This window comes from Oncorhynchus gorbuscha, linkage group LG04 (genome assembly GCF_021184085.1).
Source record: "Oncorhynchus gorbuscha isolate QuinsamMale2020 ecotype Even-year linkage group LG04, OgorEven_v1.0, whole genome shotgun sequence".
In the NCBI taxonomy this organism is placed as follows: Eukaryota; Metazoa; Chordata; class Actinopteri; order Salmoniformes; family Salmonidae; genus Oncorhynchus; species Oncorhynchus gorbuscha.
The window spans coordinates 61,978,334-61,999,006 of record NC_060176.1 but is presented as its reverse complement, the minus strand read 5'-3'; the positions used below and the strand labels follow the sequence as shown (position 1 = coordinate 61,999,006).

The 20,673-nt window shown below is 45.7% G+C and overlaps 1 protein-coding gene across 5 annotated transcripts; it reads right to left on the bottom strand.

The window, feature by feature from the left end:
• Positions 1 to 1,188: 1,188 nt before the first annotated feature.
• LOC124034440 (golgin subfamily A member 1-like) lies at positions 1,189 to 19,532 on the bottom strand. Of its 5 annotated transcripts, none has more exons than XM_046347660.1 (24): positions 19,292 to 19,532; positions 18,405 to 18,725; positions 15,285 to 15,375; positions 14,553 to 14,627; positions 13,120 to 13,217; positions 13,007 to 13,039; positions 12,756 to 12,884; positions 12,350 to 12,519; positions 11,992 to 12,103; positions 11,750 to 11,833; positions 11,500 to 11,625; positions 11,289 to 11,384; positions 6,180 to 6,287; positions 5,990 to 6,085; positions 5,666 to 5,818; positions 5,163 to 5,258; positions 4,841 to 4,930; positions 4,502 to 4,604; positions 4,230 to 4,390; positions 3,917 to 4,066; positions 3,747 to 3,806; positions 3,413 to 3,637; positions 2,153 to 2,239; positions 1,189 to 1,819 (listed from the first exon to the last, which is right to left on the bottom strand). In XM_046347660.1, the coding sequence occupies exons 2-24, from the start codon at positions 18,531 to 18,533 to the stop codon at positions 1,739 to 1,741; spliced, it is 2,553 nt and encodes an 850-aa protein (XP_046203616.1). In that variant the 5' UTR covers positions 18,534 to 18,725; positions 19,292 to 19,532; the 3' UTR covers positions 1,189 to 1,738. The 5 variants fall into 5 exon arrangements, with proteins under 5 accessions (XP_046203616.1, XP_046203617.1, XP_046203618.1 ...); XM_046347661.1 differs by having other exon boundaries at positions 5,666 to 5,815; XM_046347662.1 differs by having other exon boundaries at positions 6,192 to 6,287.
• Positions 19,533 to 20,673: the final 1,141 nt, after the last annotated feature.

Sequence of the window (20,673 nt, the reverse complement as noted above, 5' to 3'; positions counted from 1 at the left end):
CCATGGACCGCTATTTGGGGAACCCTGGCATAAGTAGTCAACGGCAGTAAATACCGTTTTCTATGTCTAAATTAAAGAAAAACTATTGGAGCACAGAGACATAAATAATCTTCTCTGTCAAAAAGAGTTGTGACAGTCTGGTAGGCCTGACCCGTCCCACTCTTAACACCTGGAGAATAAGACATACACCATATATACACAAAAGTATGAGGACACCCCTACAAGAGTGGATACGGCTATTTCAGCCACACCCGTTGCTGACATGTGTATCAAATTGAGTACATTGAGCCACACAAACTCACAGAAGAGGACCACTGAGTGCTGAAGCACATTGGCGTGTAAAAACTCTTTTGTCTTCGTGTTGCATCACTCACTACCAAGTTCCAAACTGCTTCTGGAATCAACGTCAGCACAATAAACTGTTCGTTGGAAGCTTCATGAAATTAGTTCCCATGACCGAGCAGCCGCGCACAAGCCTAAGGATCACTATCCGCAATGCCAAGCTTTGGTTGGAGTGGTGTAAAGCTTGCCGCCATTGGACTCTGGACTAGTAGAGAAGCTTTAGTGAATCACGCTTCACCACCTGGCAGTCCAACGAACCAATCTGGGTTTGGCAGATGCCAGGAGAACACTACCTGCCTTGATACATATTGCCAACTAAGTTTGGTGAAGGAGGAATAATGGTCTGGGGCTGTTTTTCATGGTTCGGGCTAAGCCCCTTAGTTCCAGTGAAGGGATATCTTAATGCTACAGCATACAATTACATTCTAGACGATTCTGTGCTTCCAACTTTGTGGCAACAATTTGAAAAAGGCCCTTTCCTGTTCCTGCATGACTATGCCCACATGCCCAAGATGAGGTCCATACAGAACATTTTTGTTGAGATCAATGTGGAAGAACTTGACTGGCCTGCACAGAGCCCTGACCTCAACCCCATCGAATACCTTTTGTATGAATTGGAACGCCGACTGCGAGCCAGGCCTAATCCCCCAACATCAGTGCCTGACTTCACTAATGCTCTTTCAGCTGAATGTAAGCAAGTCCCCGGCGTCAATGTTCCAACGTCTAGTGGAAAGCCATCCCAGAAGAGTAGAGGCTGTTATAGCAGCAATGTTCCAACGTCTAGTGGAAAGCCATCCCAGAAGAGTAGAGGCTGTTATAGCAGCAATGTTCCTACGTCTAGTGGAAAGCCATCCCAGAAGAGTAGAAGCTGTTATAGCAGCAAAGGGGGGACCAACTCCATATTAATGCCCATGAATTTGGAATGAGATGTTAGACAAGCAGATGTCCAGATACTTTTGGTAATGTAGTGTACTTGTACTGTGTCCATGACAGAGCTAGATCTAATGTTAACCTCATTCCAAGGGGAGGGAGGAGGGTTTCTCTTAAGGTTAACATTTATCAAATGGGTCAACACCATGTCTGCTTTAACCATTTTACTTCTAAATAAAAATCTCCCCCCCCAAAAAAACAACAGACCACATTAACAAGACTTTGCCCTTCTAAGTCATTGTAGAGCCATTCTCTTTTCTCTTGAAGATGAAGAGAAAAAAATGATCAGGAGAGATTGAGGAGCTACAGTACATAGGAATCTGTGTCATGTCAGAAACCATTTTAAAGCTTGGGTTGTGTTCTCTTTACAGTGTTCATTTGGTTGCCACAGTGGTGGGAGAAGTCATGCAAACGCATGATAAAAGTAATGTGTGTGTGTCTTTCCCGTCTTCCTCTCTCGGTCCCCTCAGCTCCAGTGAGCAGGTGCCCCTGAAACTGATGGCCGGACAATACCTTTCAGAGAAGGCTTGGATCCAAACCAGGACATCTGAAAAATACAGCGATAGTTACAATTATATCAAATGAAATATCATTGGACTACTAAAACTAGTATTACAACTGGTAAAGGGTCTATTGGTAGCAAAACATGGGTTTGAATGTTATAGTATCCTCTATAAAAAGAACAATTCCCCTCCAGATGCAGCTTAGTCATTCTAAAATAAATAACAGATAGCTCGCACATTTAAGAAATGAGAACATTTGAGGACAAAATAGGGTCATGGCCTATTTCATGTGATACACACTGACTGTGGTTCAGGCCATAGCATCCATTCATTTGACATGAGTTTCAGGGAAACGAGGTGTGAAAGGAGAAAGCCACCTTGTACTCCAGAGTCTGCTTCAACATGTCTTCTTCCTCACCAGTGAAGTTCAGCAACACAGACACTGCTCTGATCAGCTGATAGGCCTAAGATACAGAGAGATTTAGACTTCATCCATGACCATAGACATCAGATACACTCACCAGGAATTGTATTAGGTACACCCATCTAGCACAGTCACTTGTCAGTTGAATCTGGCGCGCCTGGCACCGTCGATCATACCATGCTCAAAGTCCCATTCTAACGTTGAATCGAACAGTAACTGAATGCCTCGATGCCCGTCTGCCTGCTTTATATAGCAAGCCACGGCAACGTGACTCACTGTCTGTAGGAGCGATCCATTTTGGTGAATGGGGTGGTGTACCTAATAAACTGACTGTATACACAGAGTATACCAAACATTAGGAGCACCATCTTAATATTGAGTTCCACCCCCCTTTTCCCTCAGAACAGCCTAAATTCTCCAGGGCATGGACTCATCAAGGTGTTGAAAGTGTTCGGGAAACTGTTGAGTGTGAAAAACACAGCAGCATTGCAGTTCTTGACACAAACTGGTACACCTGGGAACTACAACCATACCCTGTTCAAAGGCATAAATATTTTGTCTAGCCCATTCACCCTCTGAATGGCACACATACACAATCCATGTCTCAATTTATTTAACTGGGCAAGTCAGTTAAAAACAAATTCTTATTTACAATGACGACCTACCCCGGCCAAACACGGACGACGCTGGGCCAATTGTGCACCGCCCTATGGGACTCCCAATCACGGCCGGATGTGATACAGCCCGGAATCGAACCAGGGACTGTAGTGACACCTCTTGCACCGAGATGCAGTGCCTTAGCCCGCTGCGCCACTCAAGCATTAAAAATACTTATTTGACCTGTCTCCTCCCCTTCATCTACACAGATTAAAGTGGATTTAACAAGTGACATCAATAAGGAATCATAGCTTTTACCTGGATTCACCTGGAAAAAACATGTGTTCTTAATGTTTTGTACACTCAGTGTATACGGCCTAGCTGTGTATACGGCCTAGCTGTGTATACGGCCTAGCTGTGTATACGGCCTAGCTGTGTATACGGCCTAGCTGTGTATACGGCCTAGCTGTGTATACGGCCTAGCTGTGTATACGGCCTAGCTGTGTATACGGCCTAGCTGTGTATACGGCCTAGCTGTGTATACGGCCTAGCTGTGTATACGGCCTAGCTGTGTATACGGCCTAGCTGTAACATGGACCAGGTGGACTGCTCTCACCTCAGCCTCTCTGGATGACATGAATTTTAGCACCACGTGTTTGAGGTACTCGAAGTTGATCTCTCGTGAGTCATTGAGATCAGATGTGTTGGTGACAGTGGTGTTTGGGCCCGGGGCCGGACCTAGAGTGAGCTCTGTAAAGATTCTGTCTGGCCTCTCTTGCCTCTCTCCTCTCCCTTCTTGGGCCCTCTCTTTCCCATCGGACTCTGTTTCAGGTTTCAGCTTCTGCACCAGAAACACAGACACAAACCATCAAACAAAACAATATTTTAATGAACTGAATTTTTTTTATTTGATTTAAATATACCCATACTAAGTTATCTAAATGTCTCACCAGCTCCTTCTGCAAGGTCCTCTTTAGCTCTGCTAGTCTCTGCTGCAGCTGCTTAATGGTCTGTAAAGAAACAGTCATCCAATGGTCCTGCTCTAGCTATTTCAGACAAGCATTAATTATCTGACCATGCCTGTGTGGTGATCATGGTTTCTGGGTCATCCAGTACTGACCTTGTTCTTGTCACTGAGCTGCTGCTCCAGGTCTCGGTTGGCCTTCTGCATGTGGTCCAGGTCATCCACCGTCACAGTCCCATTCTGGTCCAGTTCACACAGCTCTGGAGTCTGCTGCAACGTCAGAGTCTCTACCTCTAGCTCCGATACCTGGGAGGGACACAGACACACACAGAGGCACAGTCAGACAAAGCAGGCAAAGTCAATCAACAACAGACATGCAGACCTAACATTATATGTAATGACAGACTTTGCACTTATGTACGGGTTGTGAGTTAAAAGCTTAATGGCTGTGCTCCCTGTGTGTTCTGACCCGTAACTGGCAGGAGTCTAACTGCTCATTCTGGGTTAGGAGCTCCTGCCTCAAGCTGACCAGCTGGCTGTCCTTCTCCTCCTGCCTCTCCTGGGCTGCTGCCTGCAGCCCCTCTGTCTCCTCTTGCAGCTGGGACAGGGAGCTCTGGGCACTCTGCAGCTCTGCAAAACAAATAGTGTGGAAGGGAACATCAGACAAACACTACAACTTCTGAATTCACATAGTATGGGAGATGGAGGAAAAGGGCACCGGTGGACAGAGAAAGTGTTTACCATCGCGAAGTGTTTGGAGTTCCTCTTCTTTCCGCTTCAGCTGCTCAGTGACGTGGGCCAGTTCCTGCGATGTTGTTTGAAGTGACGCCATCATCTCTCCTACCTGGAAAAGGAGAGAGTAACATTATCATCTATTTACGAGCACATAATCAACACAAGCTGAATTCATGGCTTTGTAACAGATAATCATACTCGGGCACTATGGGCGTTAAGGAAAATGCATCTGCAATTGTTTCAAACCTCGTTCCAACACAGTGTAAAGAATCCTGTTTTGTTATTTCAAAGAGTACAGTAAAAATGTATGCTGTGAGAGTAAGTATGTATCATGCATCTCCAGACCTGTAGTTGGAGCACCTCCTTCTGTCTCCTGGTGTCCTCCAGAGCCATGGCTATCTCCACACTCACTGTCTGCCTGCTGCTCAGCTCTGACTGGGGACACATATAGGGACATCATTACCCCGTTTGTACAGGCAACAGGACAATTTTTTGGGAGTTGCAATGTAGGAATGCAGTTCTCATAGAAATGGTGTGGCACAGTATGCAAAACATCTGGAGTGACTGAAGAACGCAATTTAATTTGAAAAATATCTCGTTTCTTCAGGAAATCTGTGACTTCCTGTTTTCAACGGACTGCCTAATATAAGCAGGAAGTGTGTCTGACCCTGGCCTGCTCCAGCCCCTCTGCCTGCCTCCTCAGAGCAACGTCAGCTTTATCCCTCCCCCTCAGCAGAGACGCTCTCTCTTGCTCCAACTCACTCTGGGAAATACAACACAGATGGGTGAGGGAGCGAGAGAGACAGAGCGAGAGAGAGCGGTTGGTGAGGGAGAGAGAAGCAGAGACAAAGGGATGTTTGAGAAAGAAAAGCAGAAATTAGAATGCATAGGAACACAGTCCAATAACGATAGATAAAAAATTGATGGCCTTGTTTGAGAGTCCAGTTTCATGCCAGCCCTGTAGCAGAGATAAATTACATGGCAACCGATAATGGACAATTAACAATCCACAGAGACCAATGGATAAACTGATCAAAATCTGCATAGAAATGATCAAATACCAAAGATACAGTTGACTTTAATATTCAGGTTACAAAACTACGCAGCACATTTCACAGTTTTGTGAATTAAAATGTACAGAGGATGTGAGAGCTGAGAACTGTAACTCACAATCCTGGCTTGGGCAGAGGTGTGTTCGGTGTCTCTCTCTGTCTGCAGTGCAGTGAGCTGCTCCTCCAGCCGGCCTGCCCTCTCCTGGCCCTGTTGCCGCTCTGCAGACACCTGCTGCTGCAGACTGTCCCTCTCCACACTCCACTCTGCCTGCTGGGGGAGGGACCACAGGGGAAAGGGCCGCGCAGACATCACACATTAAAAGCCTACTCAGTCTAAAGAAAATAAATACAATGAAACCGCATTTGCTCCAGCCTCATGTTCAACTTAATCCATGAACATTGGTGGTAGAGCATCTTTCCCTGAAATCTGACATTTATTTACCAGTTTGTCTAGATGTGCTTGTTTGTCAGAGATCTGCTGCTCAGTGTTCTTGAGCCTCTCATTGCTCTCCTGCACCTGCTGTTCCAGACCTGCTATCTGAGACAGAGACATGGGGCTGTGTGTGAGACTGAAGGTAGAGAGAGAGCACAGGTCTGAAATGCTTACATTGTTCTCTCCCACCAGTGTGTACCTGTTCTCTTACCTGTGCGTCCGTTCTCTCTCTGTAGTTCTTGGAAGAGTCGTCCTTGTGTCGTAGCAGGGTCTGTAGTTCAGTCACATTGTTGTTGAGTCTGGATATCTGGGGGAGTTTGAATTTTTTTATTTCACCTTTATTTAACCAGGTAGGCTAGTTGAGAACAAGTTCTCATTTGCAACTGCGACCTGGCCAAGATAAAGCATAGCAGTGTGAACAGACAACACAGAGTTACACATGGAGTAAACAATTAACAAGTCAATAACACAGTAGAAAAAAAGGGGGAGTCTATATACAATGTGTGCAAAAGGCATGAGGAGGTAGGCAAATAATTACAATTTTGCAGATTAACACTGGAGTTATAAATGATCAGATGGTCATGTATAGGTAGAGATATTGGTGTGCAAAAGAGCAGAAAAGTAAATAAATAAAAACAGTGTGGGGATGAGGTAGGTGAAAATGGGTGGGCTATTTACCAATAGACTATGTACAGCTGCAGCGATCGGTTAGCTGCTCAGATAGCTTATGTTTGAAGTTGGTGAGGGAGATAAAAGTCTCCAACTTCAGTGATTTTTGCAATTCTTTCCAGTCACAGGGAGCAGAGTACTGGAACGAAAGGCGGCCAAATGAGTTGTAGGCTTTAGGGATGATCAGTGAGATACACCTGCTGGAACGCGTGCTACGGATGGGTGTTGCCATCGTGACCAGTGAACTGAGATAAGGCGGAGCTTTACCTAGCATGGACTTGTAGATGACCTGGAGCCAGTGGGTCTGGCGATGAATATGTAGCGAGGGCCAGCCGACTAGAGCCTACAAGTCGCAGTGGTGGGTGGTATAAGGTGCTTTAGTGACAAAACGGATGGCACTGTGATAAACTGCATCCAGTTTGCTGAGTAGAGTGTTGGAAGCAATTTTGTAGATGACATCGCCGAAGTCGAGGATCGGTAGGATAGTCAGCTTTACTAGGGTAAGCTTGGCGGCGTGAGTGAAGGAGGCTTTGTTGCGGAATAGAAAGCAGACTCTTGATTTGATTTTCGATTGGAGATGTTTGATATGAGTCTGGAAGGAGAGTTTACAGTCTAGCCAGACACCTAGGTACTTATAGATGTCCACATATTCAAGGTCGGAACCATCCAGGGTGGTGATGCTAGTCGGGCATGCGGGTGAAAAGCATGCATTTGATTTTACTAGCGTTTAAGAGCAGTCGGAGGCCACGGAAGGAGTGTTGTATGGCATTGAAGCTCGTTTGGAGGTTAGATAGCACAGTGTCCAATGACGGGCCGAAAGTATATAGAATGGTGTCGTCTGCGTAGAGGTGGATCAGGGAATCGCCCGCAGCAAGAGCAACATCATTGATATACACAGAGAAAAGAGTCGGCCCGAGAATTGAACCCTGTGGCAACCCCATAGAGACTGCCAGAGGACCGGACAGCATGCCCTCCGATTTGACACACTGAACTCTGTCTGCAAAGTAATTGGTGAACCAGGCAAGGCAGTCATCTGAAAAACCGAGGCCACTGAGTCTGCCGATAAGAATATGGTGATTGACAGAGTCGAAAGCCTTGGCAAGGTCGATGAAGACAGCTGCACAGTACTGTCTTTTATCGATGGCGGTTATGATATCGTTTAGTACCTTGAGTGTGGCTGAGGTGCACCCGTGACCGGCTCGGAAACCAGATTGCACAGCGGAGAAGGTACGGTGGGATTCGAGATGGTCAGTGACCTGTTTGTTGACTTGGCTTTCAAAGACCTTAGATAGGCAGGGCAGGATGGATATAGGTCTGTAACAGTTTGGGTCCAGGGTGTCTCCCCCTTTGAAGAGGGGGATGACTGCGGCAGCTTTCCAATCCTTGGGGATCTCAGACGATATGAAAGAGAGGTTGAACAGGCTGGTAATAGGGGTTGCGACAATGGCGGCGGATAGTTCAGAAATAGAGGGTCCAGAGTGTCAAGCCCAGCTGATTTGTACGGGTCCAGGTTTTGCAGCTCTTTCAGAAAATCTGCTATCTGGATTTGGGTAAAGGAGAACCTGGAGAGGCTTGGGCGAGGAGCTGCGGGGGGGGGGGGGGGGGGGCGGAGCTGTTGGCCGAGGTTGGAGTAGCCAGGCGGAAGGAATGGCCAGCCGTTGAGAAATGCTTGTTGAAGTTTTCGATAATCATGGATTTATCGGTGGTGACCGTGTTACCTAGCCTCAGTGCAGTGGGCAGCTGGGAGGAGGTGCTCTTGTTCTCCATGGACTTCAGTGTCCCATAACTTTTTGGAGTTGGAGCTACAGGATGCAAACTTCTGCCTGAAGAAGCTGGCCTTAGCTTTCCTGACTGACTGCGTGTATTGGTTCCTCACTTCCCTGAACAGTTGCATATCACGGGGACTATTCGATGCTATTGCAGTCTGCCACAGGATGTTTTTGTGCTGGTCGAGGGCAGTCAGGTCTGGAGTGAACCAAGGGCTGTATCTGTTCTTAGTTCTGCATTTTTTTGAACGGAGCATGCTTATCTAAAATGGTGAGGAAGTTACTTTTAAAGAATGACCAGGCATCCTCAACTGACGGGATGAGGTCAATGTCCTCCCAGGATACCCGGGCCAGGTCGATTAGAAAGGCCTGCTCACAGAAGTGTTTTAGGGAGCGTTTGACAGTGATGAGGGATGGTCGTTTGACTGCGGCTCTGTAGCGGATACAGGCGATGAGGCAGTGATCACTGAGATCCTGGTTGAAGACAGCGGAGGTGTATTTGGAGGGCCAGTTGGTCAGGATGACGTCTATGAGGGTGCCCTTGCTTACAGAGTTGGATTTGTACCTGGTGGGTTCCTTGATGATTTGTGTGAGATTGAGGGCATCTAGCTTAGATTGTAGGACTGCCGGGGTGTTAAGCATATCCCAGTTTAGGTCACCTAACAGAACAAACTCTGAAGCTCGATGGGGGGCGATCAATTCACAAATGGTGTCAGGGCACAGCTGGGAGCAGAGTGGGGTCGGTAGCAGGCGGCAACAGTGAGAGACTTATTTCTGGAGAGAGTAATTTTCAAAATTAGTAGTTCGAACTGTTTGGGTATGGACATGGAAAATATGACATTACTTTGCAGGCTCTCTCTGCAGTAGACTGCAACTCCTCCCCCTTTAGCAGTTCTATCTTGACGGAAGATGTTATAGTTGGGTATGGAAATCTCTGAATTTTTGGTGGCCTTCCTGAGCCAGGATTCAGACACGGCAAGGACATCAGGTTTAGCAGAGTGTGTTAAAGCAGCGACTAAAACAAACTTAGGGAGGAGGCTTCTGATGTTGACATGCATGAAACCAAGGCTTTTTGATCACAGAAGTCAACAAATGAGGATGCCTGGGGACATGCAGGGCCTGGGTTTACCTCAACATCACCCGCGGAACAGAGAAGGAGTCATATGAGGGTGCGGCTAAAGGCTATCAAAACTGGTCGCCTAGAGCGTTGGGGACAGAGAATAAGAGGAGCAGGTTTCTGGGCATGGTAGAATATATTCAGGGCATAATGCGCAGACAGGGGTATGGTGGGGTGCGGGTACAGCGGAGGTAAGCCCAGGCACTGGGTGATGATGAGAGAGGTTGTATCTCTGGACATGCTGGATGTAATGGGTGAGGTCACCGCATGTGTGGGAGGTGGGACAAAGGAGGTATCAGGGGTATAAAGAGTAGAACTAGGGGCTCCATTGTGAACTAAAACAATGATAACTAACCTGAGCAACAGTATACAAGGCATATTGACATTTGAGAGAGACATACAGCGAGGCATACAGTAATCACAGGTGTTGAATTGGGAAAGCTAGATAAAACAGTAGGTGAGACAACAGCTAATCAGCTAGCACAACAACAGCAGGTAAAATGCGTTGATTAAGCAACGGGGCCGACAGATAAAACAAACAAGCAGAATGGAGTACCGTGATTAATGGACAGTCCAGCGTGCATCAGCTATGTAGCCAAGTGATCAGTGTCCAGGGGGCAGCGGTGGATGGGGCAGGGAAGCTGGACTGGTGAGTGTTATCCAGGTTAAAAAACTAACAATGACTAAATAGCTTGTAGCTAGTTAGCTGGTTAGCTTCTGGAGGTTCTTGAGTGTGTTCTAAAAATTAAAAATAATAGCGATTCCGTATCACATTGGGTGACGCAGGTTTCCTGAAGGTATAAACAAATTAAAAATCAGAAAGAGATAGAAAGTACATATGGGTCCAGTGAGTGTTTGGGACGCGGCGATGCAGACGGTTAGCAGGCCTGTGCTAACATGTTAACAGTTAGCAGGCCGGGGTAAACAAGGTAGCAGTTAGCGGACCAGGGCTAAACAAGCTAGCAGTTAGCAGGCCGAATTAGCAAGCAAGGAGATAGCAAGGGCTAGAGAGTTAGCCTTTGGGGGACGTCGCGATGGGGTGATTCTGTTTATTCCTCTTCATGCTGTGACATCGATAGAACGGTCGTGGGCCCGGGTATTGTAGCCCAGGAGTATGCTACGGTGGTAAGCACAGGTGCTCTGGCCGGGCTAGCTTCAAGCTAAGTGGGTGGAAACGCTAGCCAGGAGTAATCATCCGGGGTTGCGGTTTAGCTAGATAGCTAGTTGTGAAGATCCAGCTGAAAAATGTTCCGTTTGCGGTGGGAATCCGGGGATAAAAAATAAATAGGTCCGTTATGCTCTGGTTAGCGTTGCGTTGTTTGAACTGGCGAGAGCTTTCCGAGCTAAAGGTTAGCTGATGACCGGTTAGCTGAAGACCGCTAGCATAGCTGGTGGTTAGCTGGCTAGCTTCAGTTGAGGGGTTCCGGTTCCCGAAGTAAATATAAATACTTTAGGAAAAAGTAGCTACATTGGGTGAGGCGGGTTGCAGGAGAGTATTTGGAAGCTTAGGTTTAGCAAAATGTTTTTAAAGATATGCGAAGAAAAATATGTAAAGACGAAAAAACGATATTATACAAGGGACACGATACGACAGGACGACTTACTGCTACGCCATCTTGGAAACCAGATACAATATGCTTAACAGATGAGTTCATACAGTTTTTCATGTATTACTGTTACCTAATGGAGCATCTAAGCCAGTGGCATGTGAAGAAGTATATCATGCTGATGAAGAGGTAGAGAGAGGACTGTTTACCTGAGTCTCCAAAGAGCTAACCGTGTCAGCATGGTTGGTGCGTGCCTCCAGCAGCTCAACTCTCGTGTCCTCCAGCCTCTGCTCCAGAGTGGACTTCTACACATCAGGAAAAAGGAGCTAAGAAATGAATCACCACTCTCTGTGGTATTTTCTCTAAACTAATTCCACTGGAGTCCCTCTGTCTTTAGGATTAGCTGACTGTTTAAGTTACCTCTTTGAGAAGCTCCTGGAGGAGCTCGTCTTCACTCAGGTTACCAAACAGACGTCTCTCCAGAGAGGAGATCTTCTCCTGCAGGTCCAGCAGCACACGCTCCTTGTCCTCATCAGTCACTGCAGCCTGGGGACCACAGCAAGGATAGAGAGGATTGGGTCAATACACAGCATACTGTACCTCCCTCCACAGGGCAGGGTGAGGAGAACGAATAGGGGGTATAGGTAGCTACATGGTGGTCTGGTCTTACTTTGTGTTGCTGCAGCTTCAGGGCATTGTTCTCCATTTGTAACGTACGGAGAGACTTCTCTACAGCTGCTGCCGCGCTCCGTGACTGAGAACATACACAATTAGATCACTAAATCTGAAAAATGTTATAAAATATTATCACATTTAGTTAACCATATTCATATGCTGTCATTACAAATCTGTACCATTTCAATACAGTGAAAGGATTTTGGTAAAGGATTTCTCTCTGGGTTAGAGGCTCACCTTCTGGAAGTCTTCAGACACCTGTTGGATGACCTTCTGCAGGTTCTGGCCTCTGCCCTCCAGCTCAGTAATCTTCTTCTCAGCCTCCTCCCTGACCTCCAGCAACTCCTCTCTAAAGGAGGAGACCACACACACCCTGTACTGTTAGACAACCACCAAAACCACAGACAACCCAGAAGAAAACAGGCAGACTTCATCAAAATAATTGGCATACTAACTAACTCTCCCTTATAGAAAAGAGGTGAGTGGGGCAAGCTCTACAATGAGTAAGGTCATTACTTTCAGTCATCAAGACCAGCATCTCTGCAACTACTGAATTCAAGGCATTATTAAGGCAATCTCTGTGTCCTGTCCTTACATCTCCATTTCCTGCTCCGTGTTGAGCCTGCAACTTTCCTGATGCTCCTCTCCCAGAACCCGCAGCTGCTCCTGGGCTTCGGCCAGACCCTTCTTGGCCATCTGCAGCTCGGCACCCTTCTGCTGGAGCACTCGCTCCTGCTGGACCAGTTGCTCCTCCTTACTCAGTAACTACCATAACAGAATCAACCACAGAAAGGACTTCACTATAACAAATGTTGAAATACAATTATTGTTTAGATAGGAAGACTTGTGATGGATCATTACTGACACAGCTACAGCTTGAATCAGAACAGGCAGACAGATAAAGCACAAACTGACAAGTCTACGTTTGACTTTCCTCATACACGCAATGTGGTGGGTGGGTTAGAGTTAGACAGTGGGACCTTGTTGTCAGTAGTGTGTACCATGTGTTTGACTTTGGCGAGCTCCTGCTGCTGGAAGCCCTCCAGCTCGTCCAGGTCATCCCTCTTCTGGAACAGAGTAAGGCTCTGCTCCATCATCTCATCTAGCCTCACAGACAGAGACGCTTTCTCCTGAGGAACAGACAGGATGACCACCAGTTAGATCTCTCATCTACACATGCAAAGACTAACTGGCTGAATGAGAACCTATAACTTTTGTTAGATGTTAGGATGCAGTTTAAATGTTAGCGTACCTGCTCCAGCGTAAATATCCTTTCCATCCATTCCTACAGACAAAGACAGGAATTCATCTAAGTATAAACACACACAAATTAATGCCTTGTGGTGCAAAGGACATGCTGCTCACCTGATCCTTCTTGTCTAGTGCCAAAGCCATGCCTTCAGCCATTTTGGCTCTATTGGCCTGGTGAGTCTCATTCTGGTCCTGCAGTTTCCTCATGGAGGCTGGATAGTGAAAGACAGACAGACAGACAGACAGACAGACAGACAGACAGACAGACAGACAGACAGACAGACAGACAGACAGACAGACAGACAGACAGACAGACAGACAGACAGACAGACAGACAGACAGACAGACAGACAGACAGACAGACAGACAGACAGACAGACAGACAGACAGACAGACAGACAGACAGACAGACAGACAGACAGACAGACAGACAGACAGACAGACAGACAGACAGACAGACAGACAGACAGACAGACAGACAGACAGACAGACAGACAGACAGACAGACAGACAGACAGACAGACAGACAGACAGACAGACAGACAGACAGACAGACAGACAGACAGACAGACAGACAGACAGACAGACAGACAGACAGACAGACAGACAGACAGACAGACAGACAGACAGACAGACAGACAGACAGACAGACAGACAGACAGACAGACAGACAGACAGACAGACAGACAGACAGACAGACAGACAGACAGACAGACAGACAGACAGACAGACAGACAGACAGACAGACAGACAGACAGACAGACAGACAGACAGACAGACAGACAGACAGACAGAAAGACAGACAGACAGACAGACAGAAAGAAAGAGGATGAACACAACAGGCTAGCCAAAGATGGCTCGGTTCAAACAGATAGTTATGGAATTGTCAGTGGTTAGTAGCTGGTAGCTGTGAAAGGGTGGTAAAATTGACCATAGAATGTGTCCAGTATGCCAAACTAAGTGTTCCCCAGAAGCAAAGGCAAGCTGTGCATCTAAGCATGGCCAACAGAGACATCCCACATGGACTTACACAGAGTATACAAAACATTAAGAACACGCGCTCTTTTCATGACAGACTGACCAGGTGAATCCAGGTGAAAGCTATGATCCCTTACTGATGTCACTTGTTAAATCCACTTCAAATCAGTAAAGATGAAGGGGATGAGACAAGTTAAAGACAGATTTTTAAGGCTTGAGATAATTGGAGACATGGATTGTGTATGCGTGTCATTTAGAGGGTGGATGGACAAGACAAAAGATTTAAGTGCCTTTGAATGGGATATGGTAGTAGGTGCCAGGCACACCGGTTTGTGTCAAGAACTGTAACACTGCTGAGTGCCACAAACATTTCTAAACAATTATATATGAACAAGCATGTAAGTCCTTGGTTTTATCAATTTATTTGTTTATATGGAAGTCTATAGAAGTGACAGCATGATTCCCCTCCGCGAGCGACTGATGGTGCTTAGGGTGACCATTACCCCATCCAGCAGACAAACAAATGAGACAGAAAGGAAGCAAAACGGGAGGAGAATAAAGGTACGTACAATCCTGATGTTTTTCTAATGCAATTTCAAGCTTGTCCTTGGTCTTCTGCATAAGTCGGAGCTGCTCAGCGTAGTCTATTGGCAGGAGGTGGGGTGATGGGATACCAACATGACAGAAACACACAAGTACACACACACACCCAGGAAAGGGGGATAGGTGGATTAGGGTAAAGGGACAGGGAGGAGGAGGAATAAAATAAATGAAGAGAGGCATACAAAAGGAAAGAAAACAATGATTTTCTTAGATGAGAAATCCATCCTGGTTAAGACGCTGCATGAGGACGTGCAACTTTTAACCTCTTCTAAGGGGTCACACACACACACCACATCTGAGGGAGGAGTAGCTATCACACTAATCTGGGAGAGAAGACACACAGAACCCCCAAAGGTAGACAAAGCCATGGCATTTGCTCTTAACGTTCACCGAATGGGAATGTGGTAAAGAATAAAGAAATTGTAAGAGTTACCCCCATCATACCTTATGAGGGTCAGTGTTGAGAACAAAAACCTTGGAGGTCTGAAACCAGACATCACCCGTGGGTTATGTGACCTTTGACCTGAGTGAACTGCTCTGGGTAGCAGTTGTTGCTAAGTACATTAGACACAGATCTAGAATCAGCTTATCCACCACCAAACCTAACCTTAACTATTGAATGGGGAAATGCAAAACTAATCTTAGATGGCCACCTCATCCTATTCTGTTTATACTGGCTCAATACAGACATGTCTTACCTGATAGTTTGGCCTCCAGCTTGCGAATCTGATCATTCCTTCTGAGGATCTGGGAGGAGAGGTCGTCCCTGGAGCTACTGCCATCAGAGGCCTGGAGGTCAACACAAACACACAGAACAGAGGGATCCTCATCAGCACAGCAACTCAGCAGGTCACACTGGAGCTTCCATAGTAATGGGTCAGCAGGTACTAGAAACATCTACGTTGTGGGTTGTAGAGTCTATGAAATATCACACTGAGAAGATCAACACGGACTATACCAAACATTAGGAGCACATTCCTAATATTGAGTTGATGACCCCCCTCCCTTTTGCCCTCAAAACAGACTAATTTCGTCAGGGCATGGACTCAACAAGGTGTCGAAAGTGTTCCACAGGCATGCTGGCCCTTGTTGACTCCAATGCGCCGCACAGTTGGCTGGATGTCCTTTGCGAGGTGGACTATTCTTGATCCACACGGGAAACTGTTGAGCGTGAAAAACCCAGCAGCATTGCAGTTCAACACAAACTGGTGTGCCTGGAACCTAAACTCAGCAAAAAAAGAAACGTCTCCTTTTCAGGGCCCTGTCTTTCAAAGATAATTTGTAAAAATCCAAATAACTTCACAGATCTTCATTGTAGAGGGTTTAAACACTGTTTTCCATGCTTGTTAAATTAACCATAAACAATTGATGAACATGCACCTGTGGAACGGTCATTAAGACACTAACAGCTTACAGATGGTAGGCAATTAAGGTCACAGTTATGAAAACTTAGGACACTAAAGAGACCTTTCTACTGACTCTGAAAAACACCCAAAGAAAGATGCCCAGGGTCCCTGCTCATCTTCGTGAAAGTGCCTTAGGCATGCTGCAAGGAGGCATGAAGAGTGCAGATGTGGCCAGGTCAATAAATGGCTATGTCCGTTCTGTGAGACGCCTAAGATAGCGCTACAGGGAGACAGGATGGACAGCTGATCGTCCTTGCAGTGGCAGACCACGTGTAACAACACCTGCACAGGATCGGTACATCCGAACATCACACCTGCGGGACAGGTACAGGATGGCAACAACAACTGCCAGAGTTACACCAGGAACGCACAATCCCTCCATCAGTGCTCAGACTGTCCGCAATAGGCTGAGAGAGGCTGGACTGAGGGCTTGTAGGCCTGTTGTAAGGCAGGTCCTCACCAGACATCACCAGCAACAATGTCACCTATTGGCACAAACCCACCGTCGCTGGACCAAACAGGACTGGCAAAAAGTACTATTCACTGACGAGTCACGGTTTTGTCTCACCAAGGGTGATGGTCGGATTTGCGTTTATCGTCAAAGGAATGAGCATTGCAACTCAAGGCTTAAAAATCATTATTTAACCTATATCCTCCCCTTCATCTACACTGATTGATGTGGATTTAAGAGGTGACATCAATAAGGGATAATAGCTTTCACCTAGTCAGTCTATGACATGGAAAGAGCAGGTGTTCTTAATGTTTAGTATACTCAGTGTATATACAATAACATGTACTTTATTGTCCAAGGGGAAATTTGACTTGGACAATTAAAGAGTGCTGCTACATCCATATAAATAAATCAATTGACACAACATACATAGAATAGCACCCCATCATACACCCCCTTCCCACCCACACAAAAACACAAAAGTTAATTGTTCATGCCAGCCAAGGCTGTGACTAGGTGACATGATGTAAGGCCTACAGGCCAGGCTCCAGTCCATTTTTGCTGTAACAACAACATGTCATATCATCGGTACCTAACTCATGGCTGCGAGTGGGTTTACTTTAGCTTGATGTCATCCTGATTCTACTACAAATTTGACAAGGGATAGTCTACCAGGTGATTTGACCTTCTGGCCAGTCAATGACTTAAATACACATCAGCCCCAGAAGACTGGATCTGGATAACCCTGTAAGATGAGCCACTTTATTCATAATTGTAGCTGTGGGGAAGTGTAAAATTACCACTGAACTGATTAACACTTCTGATGCATTTCCAAGAACATCGACAAAAAAATATTTCCCAGCGCCTAATACATGATCTTCTGAATATAAATGATACGTTTAACAGTGCAATGTGGTATAACATCATCACAATTATTACTGATTAGCCTAATGAAAATGTAACCTGAATTGTCTCAACATATAGTATGTTAAGCTACCTTCTCCAAAAGAGAAAATAAACATTGTGTGTGTCATCAAGTGAACAGAGCATTGCAGAGCTGACAACCGAGCATGGCTTCAGGTTACACAGGTTTGCGCCTACAATTTTAGAATTCATGTCATCATTTACAAAAGAGCGGTCGTAGGGGAACTCGCATATTTACACTAAGCCGTGGCATCCACTGGCTTCTGGATGCCTATCTCCAGACACACCCAACCATATAACAAAAAGCTAGCTGACTCACAGACCCAACTCATAATCCAAAAGGCAATGTCATCAAAATATAGGCAGGGCTACTCGTTAATAAAGGACAATTACACCAAACTTAAAAATGCAGCAAATTACTTTACTGCTCTTTCCCTGGCTCTGCATAATGTAAGTCTTGTACATTAGGCCTACAATTTTGCTGAAATTCATAAAGCCATTATTAGATATTGATCTCATAAAATTCAGGGCTATTGACATCACGGTACAGGGGATATCTGATATGCTCCATGTATATGGTAGTGACTTACAGCATCATGACAGTCCCAGGGGCTCCATTACATAGGAGAGAGCCACTGAAATGCTCTTACCAGGCCACAGAGAGAAACACTAATGGAGGGCCTGGGCCATTACTGTCTGGGAGGGGTCTCAGAATCTCTCTAAACACTGAGAAAACTGTAATATAATAATACAATAGCCTATGGTGAATTGAAAGAGTGTACAGGATAAAAATTACCATTGTTTGTGTTAAGTGCAAAGTTAAAGCCAATTAAAATTAGAGGCCAAAAGTAATAATTAAAAAGAAACCTCCCTTATCTTCCATGATGCCTCCTTTATAGAATAGCTCTGGAAAACTTCTTAAGCGAACAGAATCGTGTGTGATTGTGTTTCGTGTCATGTGACCAACTACTCTTGGTGGGTTCAAAAGATGACTGGCATGGACAGAGTGACAGTGAGGTAACAAAACTGGTACTTACAAAATCATCCCCCGAGTCTGCCCCCACTGACGTAATGGACTCTTTGCTATAGGACCGAGGCATGCGGACTCCGGTCCGGGGGGCTGTGGCTGCCTCCTCAGCAATCTTCTTTTTCAGTTTGGCAAACATCTCCACCTTGCCTTAGTGTTTCTTTACACAAGTGTACTGCCTGCTACTCTCCCCAAAAGCTTCACAATGCAAGTCCTCTGTCACACAGGCAGTGGTCCTTCAAGGTCCCTTGCTTTGGTCACAGAACAGCTGTATTCCAGTGTAGCCTCCTCTCACAGGCAAGGGAACTGTCATTGTCTTTCCTCTTTCAATCTGAAACAGACAACAGAGAGAGTGTCACAGTAATCAGCATGAAGACAATTAATATTAGAGATGTGGAATGAGGATATAGTGAGTGATGCATGTTTCCTGGTAGTTGGAAAAACTTGGTTGCAGATAGTCCTTTTGTGCCGCTCTTATAATTTGTCATGTCGCCAGATCAGTTGACAGATCCGTGACAGCAGGTTTAACTAGTAAGTTTGCTAAAAGAGACATCTAAAAGAGGCTAATTATATTATAGCTGGATGACAAGATGAGAGACGACGTAGCTAGCTATGGCAGCTAGCTACTCACAGTGTTGGCAATGCCTGCTCGCCTCAAGTTAGCTACGGTTAGCAGTTTGCCAACTAGATAGCTAGCTGAATAGTTCATTATCATTCTGTAAATATTTCAACATTTCGAGATTTAAGAAATCCGTCAGTCCCCGTTTAGTTAACGACTTGATCATGAAAAGACAGATGGTTTCAACAATGAAGATGGCTAGCTAGTATAGCTGTCGCTGTTATGGTTACTGTTATCCTCTAGCTAACAGTAGCTAGCTAATCAATGGAATCTCTTACCGTATGAACTTCGAGAAAGTAAAAAAATCCAAGTGAAGTCCATTGCGTTTAACGTATTCTCTGCAACGAATATAAACTCTACCGTTTCCCAATGTAATAACTCTACAAATATACTGCTTTACGAGAAATGTATTTCTATGTCTGGACTGTATTTTACTAGGCTAGCTCGCTAACATCAATACGTAAACTGCTACTACACTCACTGTGCTGACGTTTCATATGGGTCCATGTTCATTTGACATGAGAGAGAGAGAGAGAGAGAGAGAGAGAGAGAGAGAGAGAGAGAGAGAGAGAGAGAGAGAGAGAGAGAGAGAGAGAGAGAGAGAGGAAAAGAGAGAGAGAGGAAAAGAGAGAGAGAGAGAGAGAGAGAGAGGAAAAGAGAGAGAGAGGAAGAGAGAGAGAGAGAGAGAGAGAGAGAGAGAGAGAGAGAGAGAGAGAGAGAGGGGGAGAGAGAGAGAGAGAGAGAGAGAGAGAGAGAGGGGAGGGGGGTGGTGGTGGTGGTGGTGGTGGTGGTGGTGGTGGTGGTGGTGGTGTTCTTCTTCGTTTGTGGGATTTATCGGTGGTTGTTATCCAACGTTTATGGAGCATTCCTGCCACCTACTGTACTGGAGTGTGGACCAGAGACAGGGAGAAAGTAAATCCTTCCTGCCAGCCCCCTTTCTCTTATTTAGACTGCATCTTAAAGCGAGGTGTGAAAACTATTCACTCTACTTCATGTCAGTCAACTAAAACAGGGCGACGGACACTGAGTGGATTACTCCTGTGTGTGTATAAAATGGTGCAGACAGATATGGCAGCTCTGCTCATAGTTCCTAAGCAACTTCGCAGGTTTTTTGTTGTTGTGTGTTATTTCTTACATTATTACTCCAAAGTGCTTTTTGTGTTATTACATTCAGCCGGAAATTTTTGTTGGGATATCAGAGTGGCGGTAACTCACCAGCATTACGACCAGGAATACGACTTTCCCGAATGATATCCTATGTTCGTACCCTCCAGGGCAATTTAACTTATTCCAGAGGCTGCTCCAAAACCGCCAGTGTAGAAGAGGTATTCGGAGTGGACTTATAGTATGGTAGAACTTCACTACCGAAGTTCTACCATCACATTGACTGTTGTACTTGCTCTGGTCAACTTTTCGAAATGCCTAAAAGGCCCTCCCCCGCCCTCCATTTGGAAAATCTGATCACAAATCCATTTTGCTCCTCCCTTCCTATAGGTATAAACTCAAACAAGAAGTATCCATGCTAAGGTCTATTCAACGCTGGTCTGACCAATCTGAATCCATGCTTCAAGATTGTTTTAATCACGCAGACTGGGATATGTTCCAGGAATAACATTGACGAATAACATTGACGAATACACGGATATGGTGACTGAGTTTA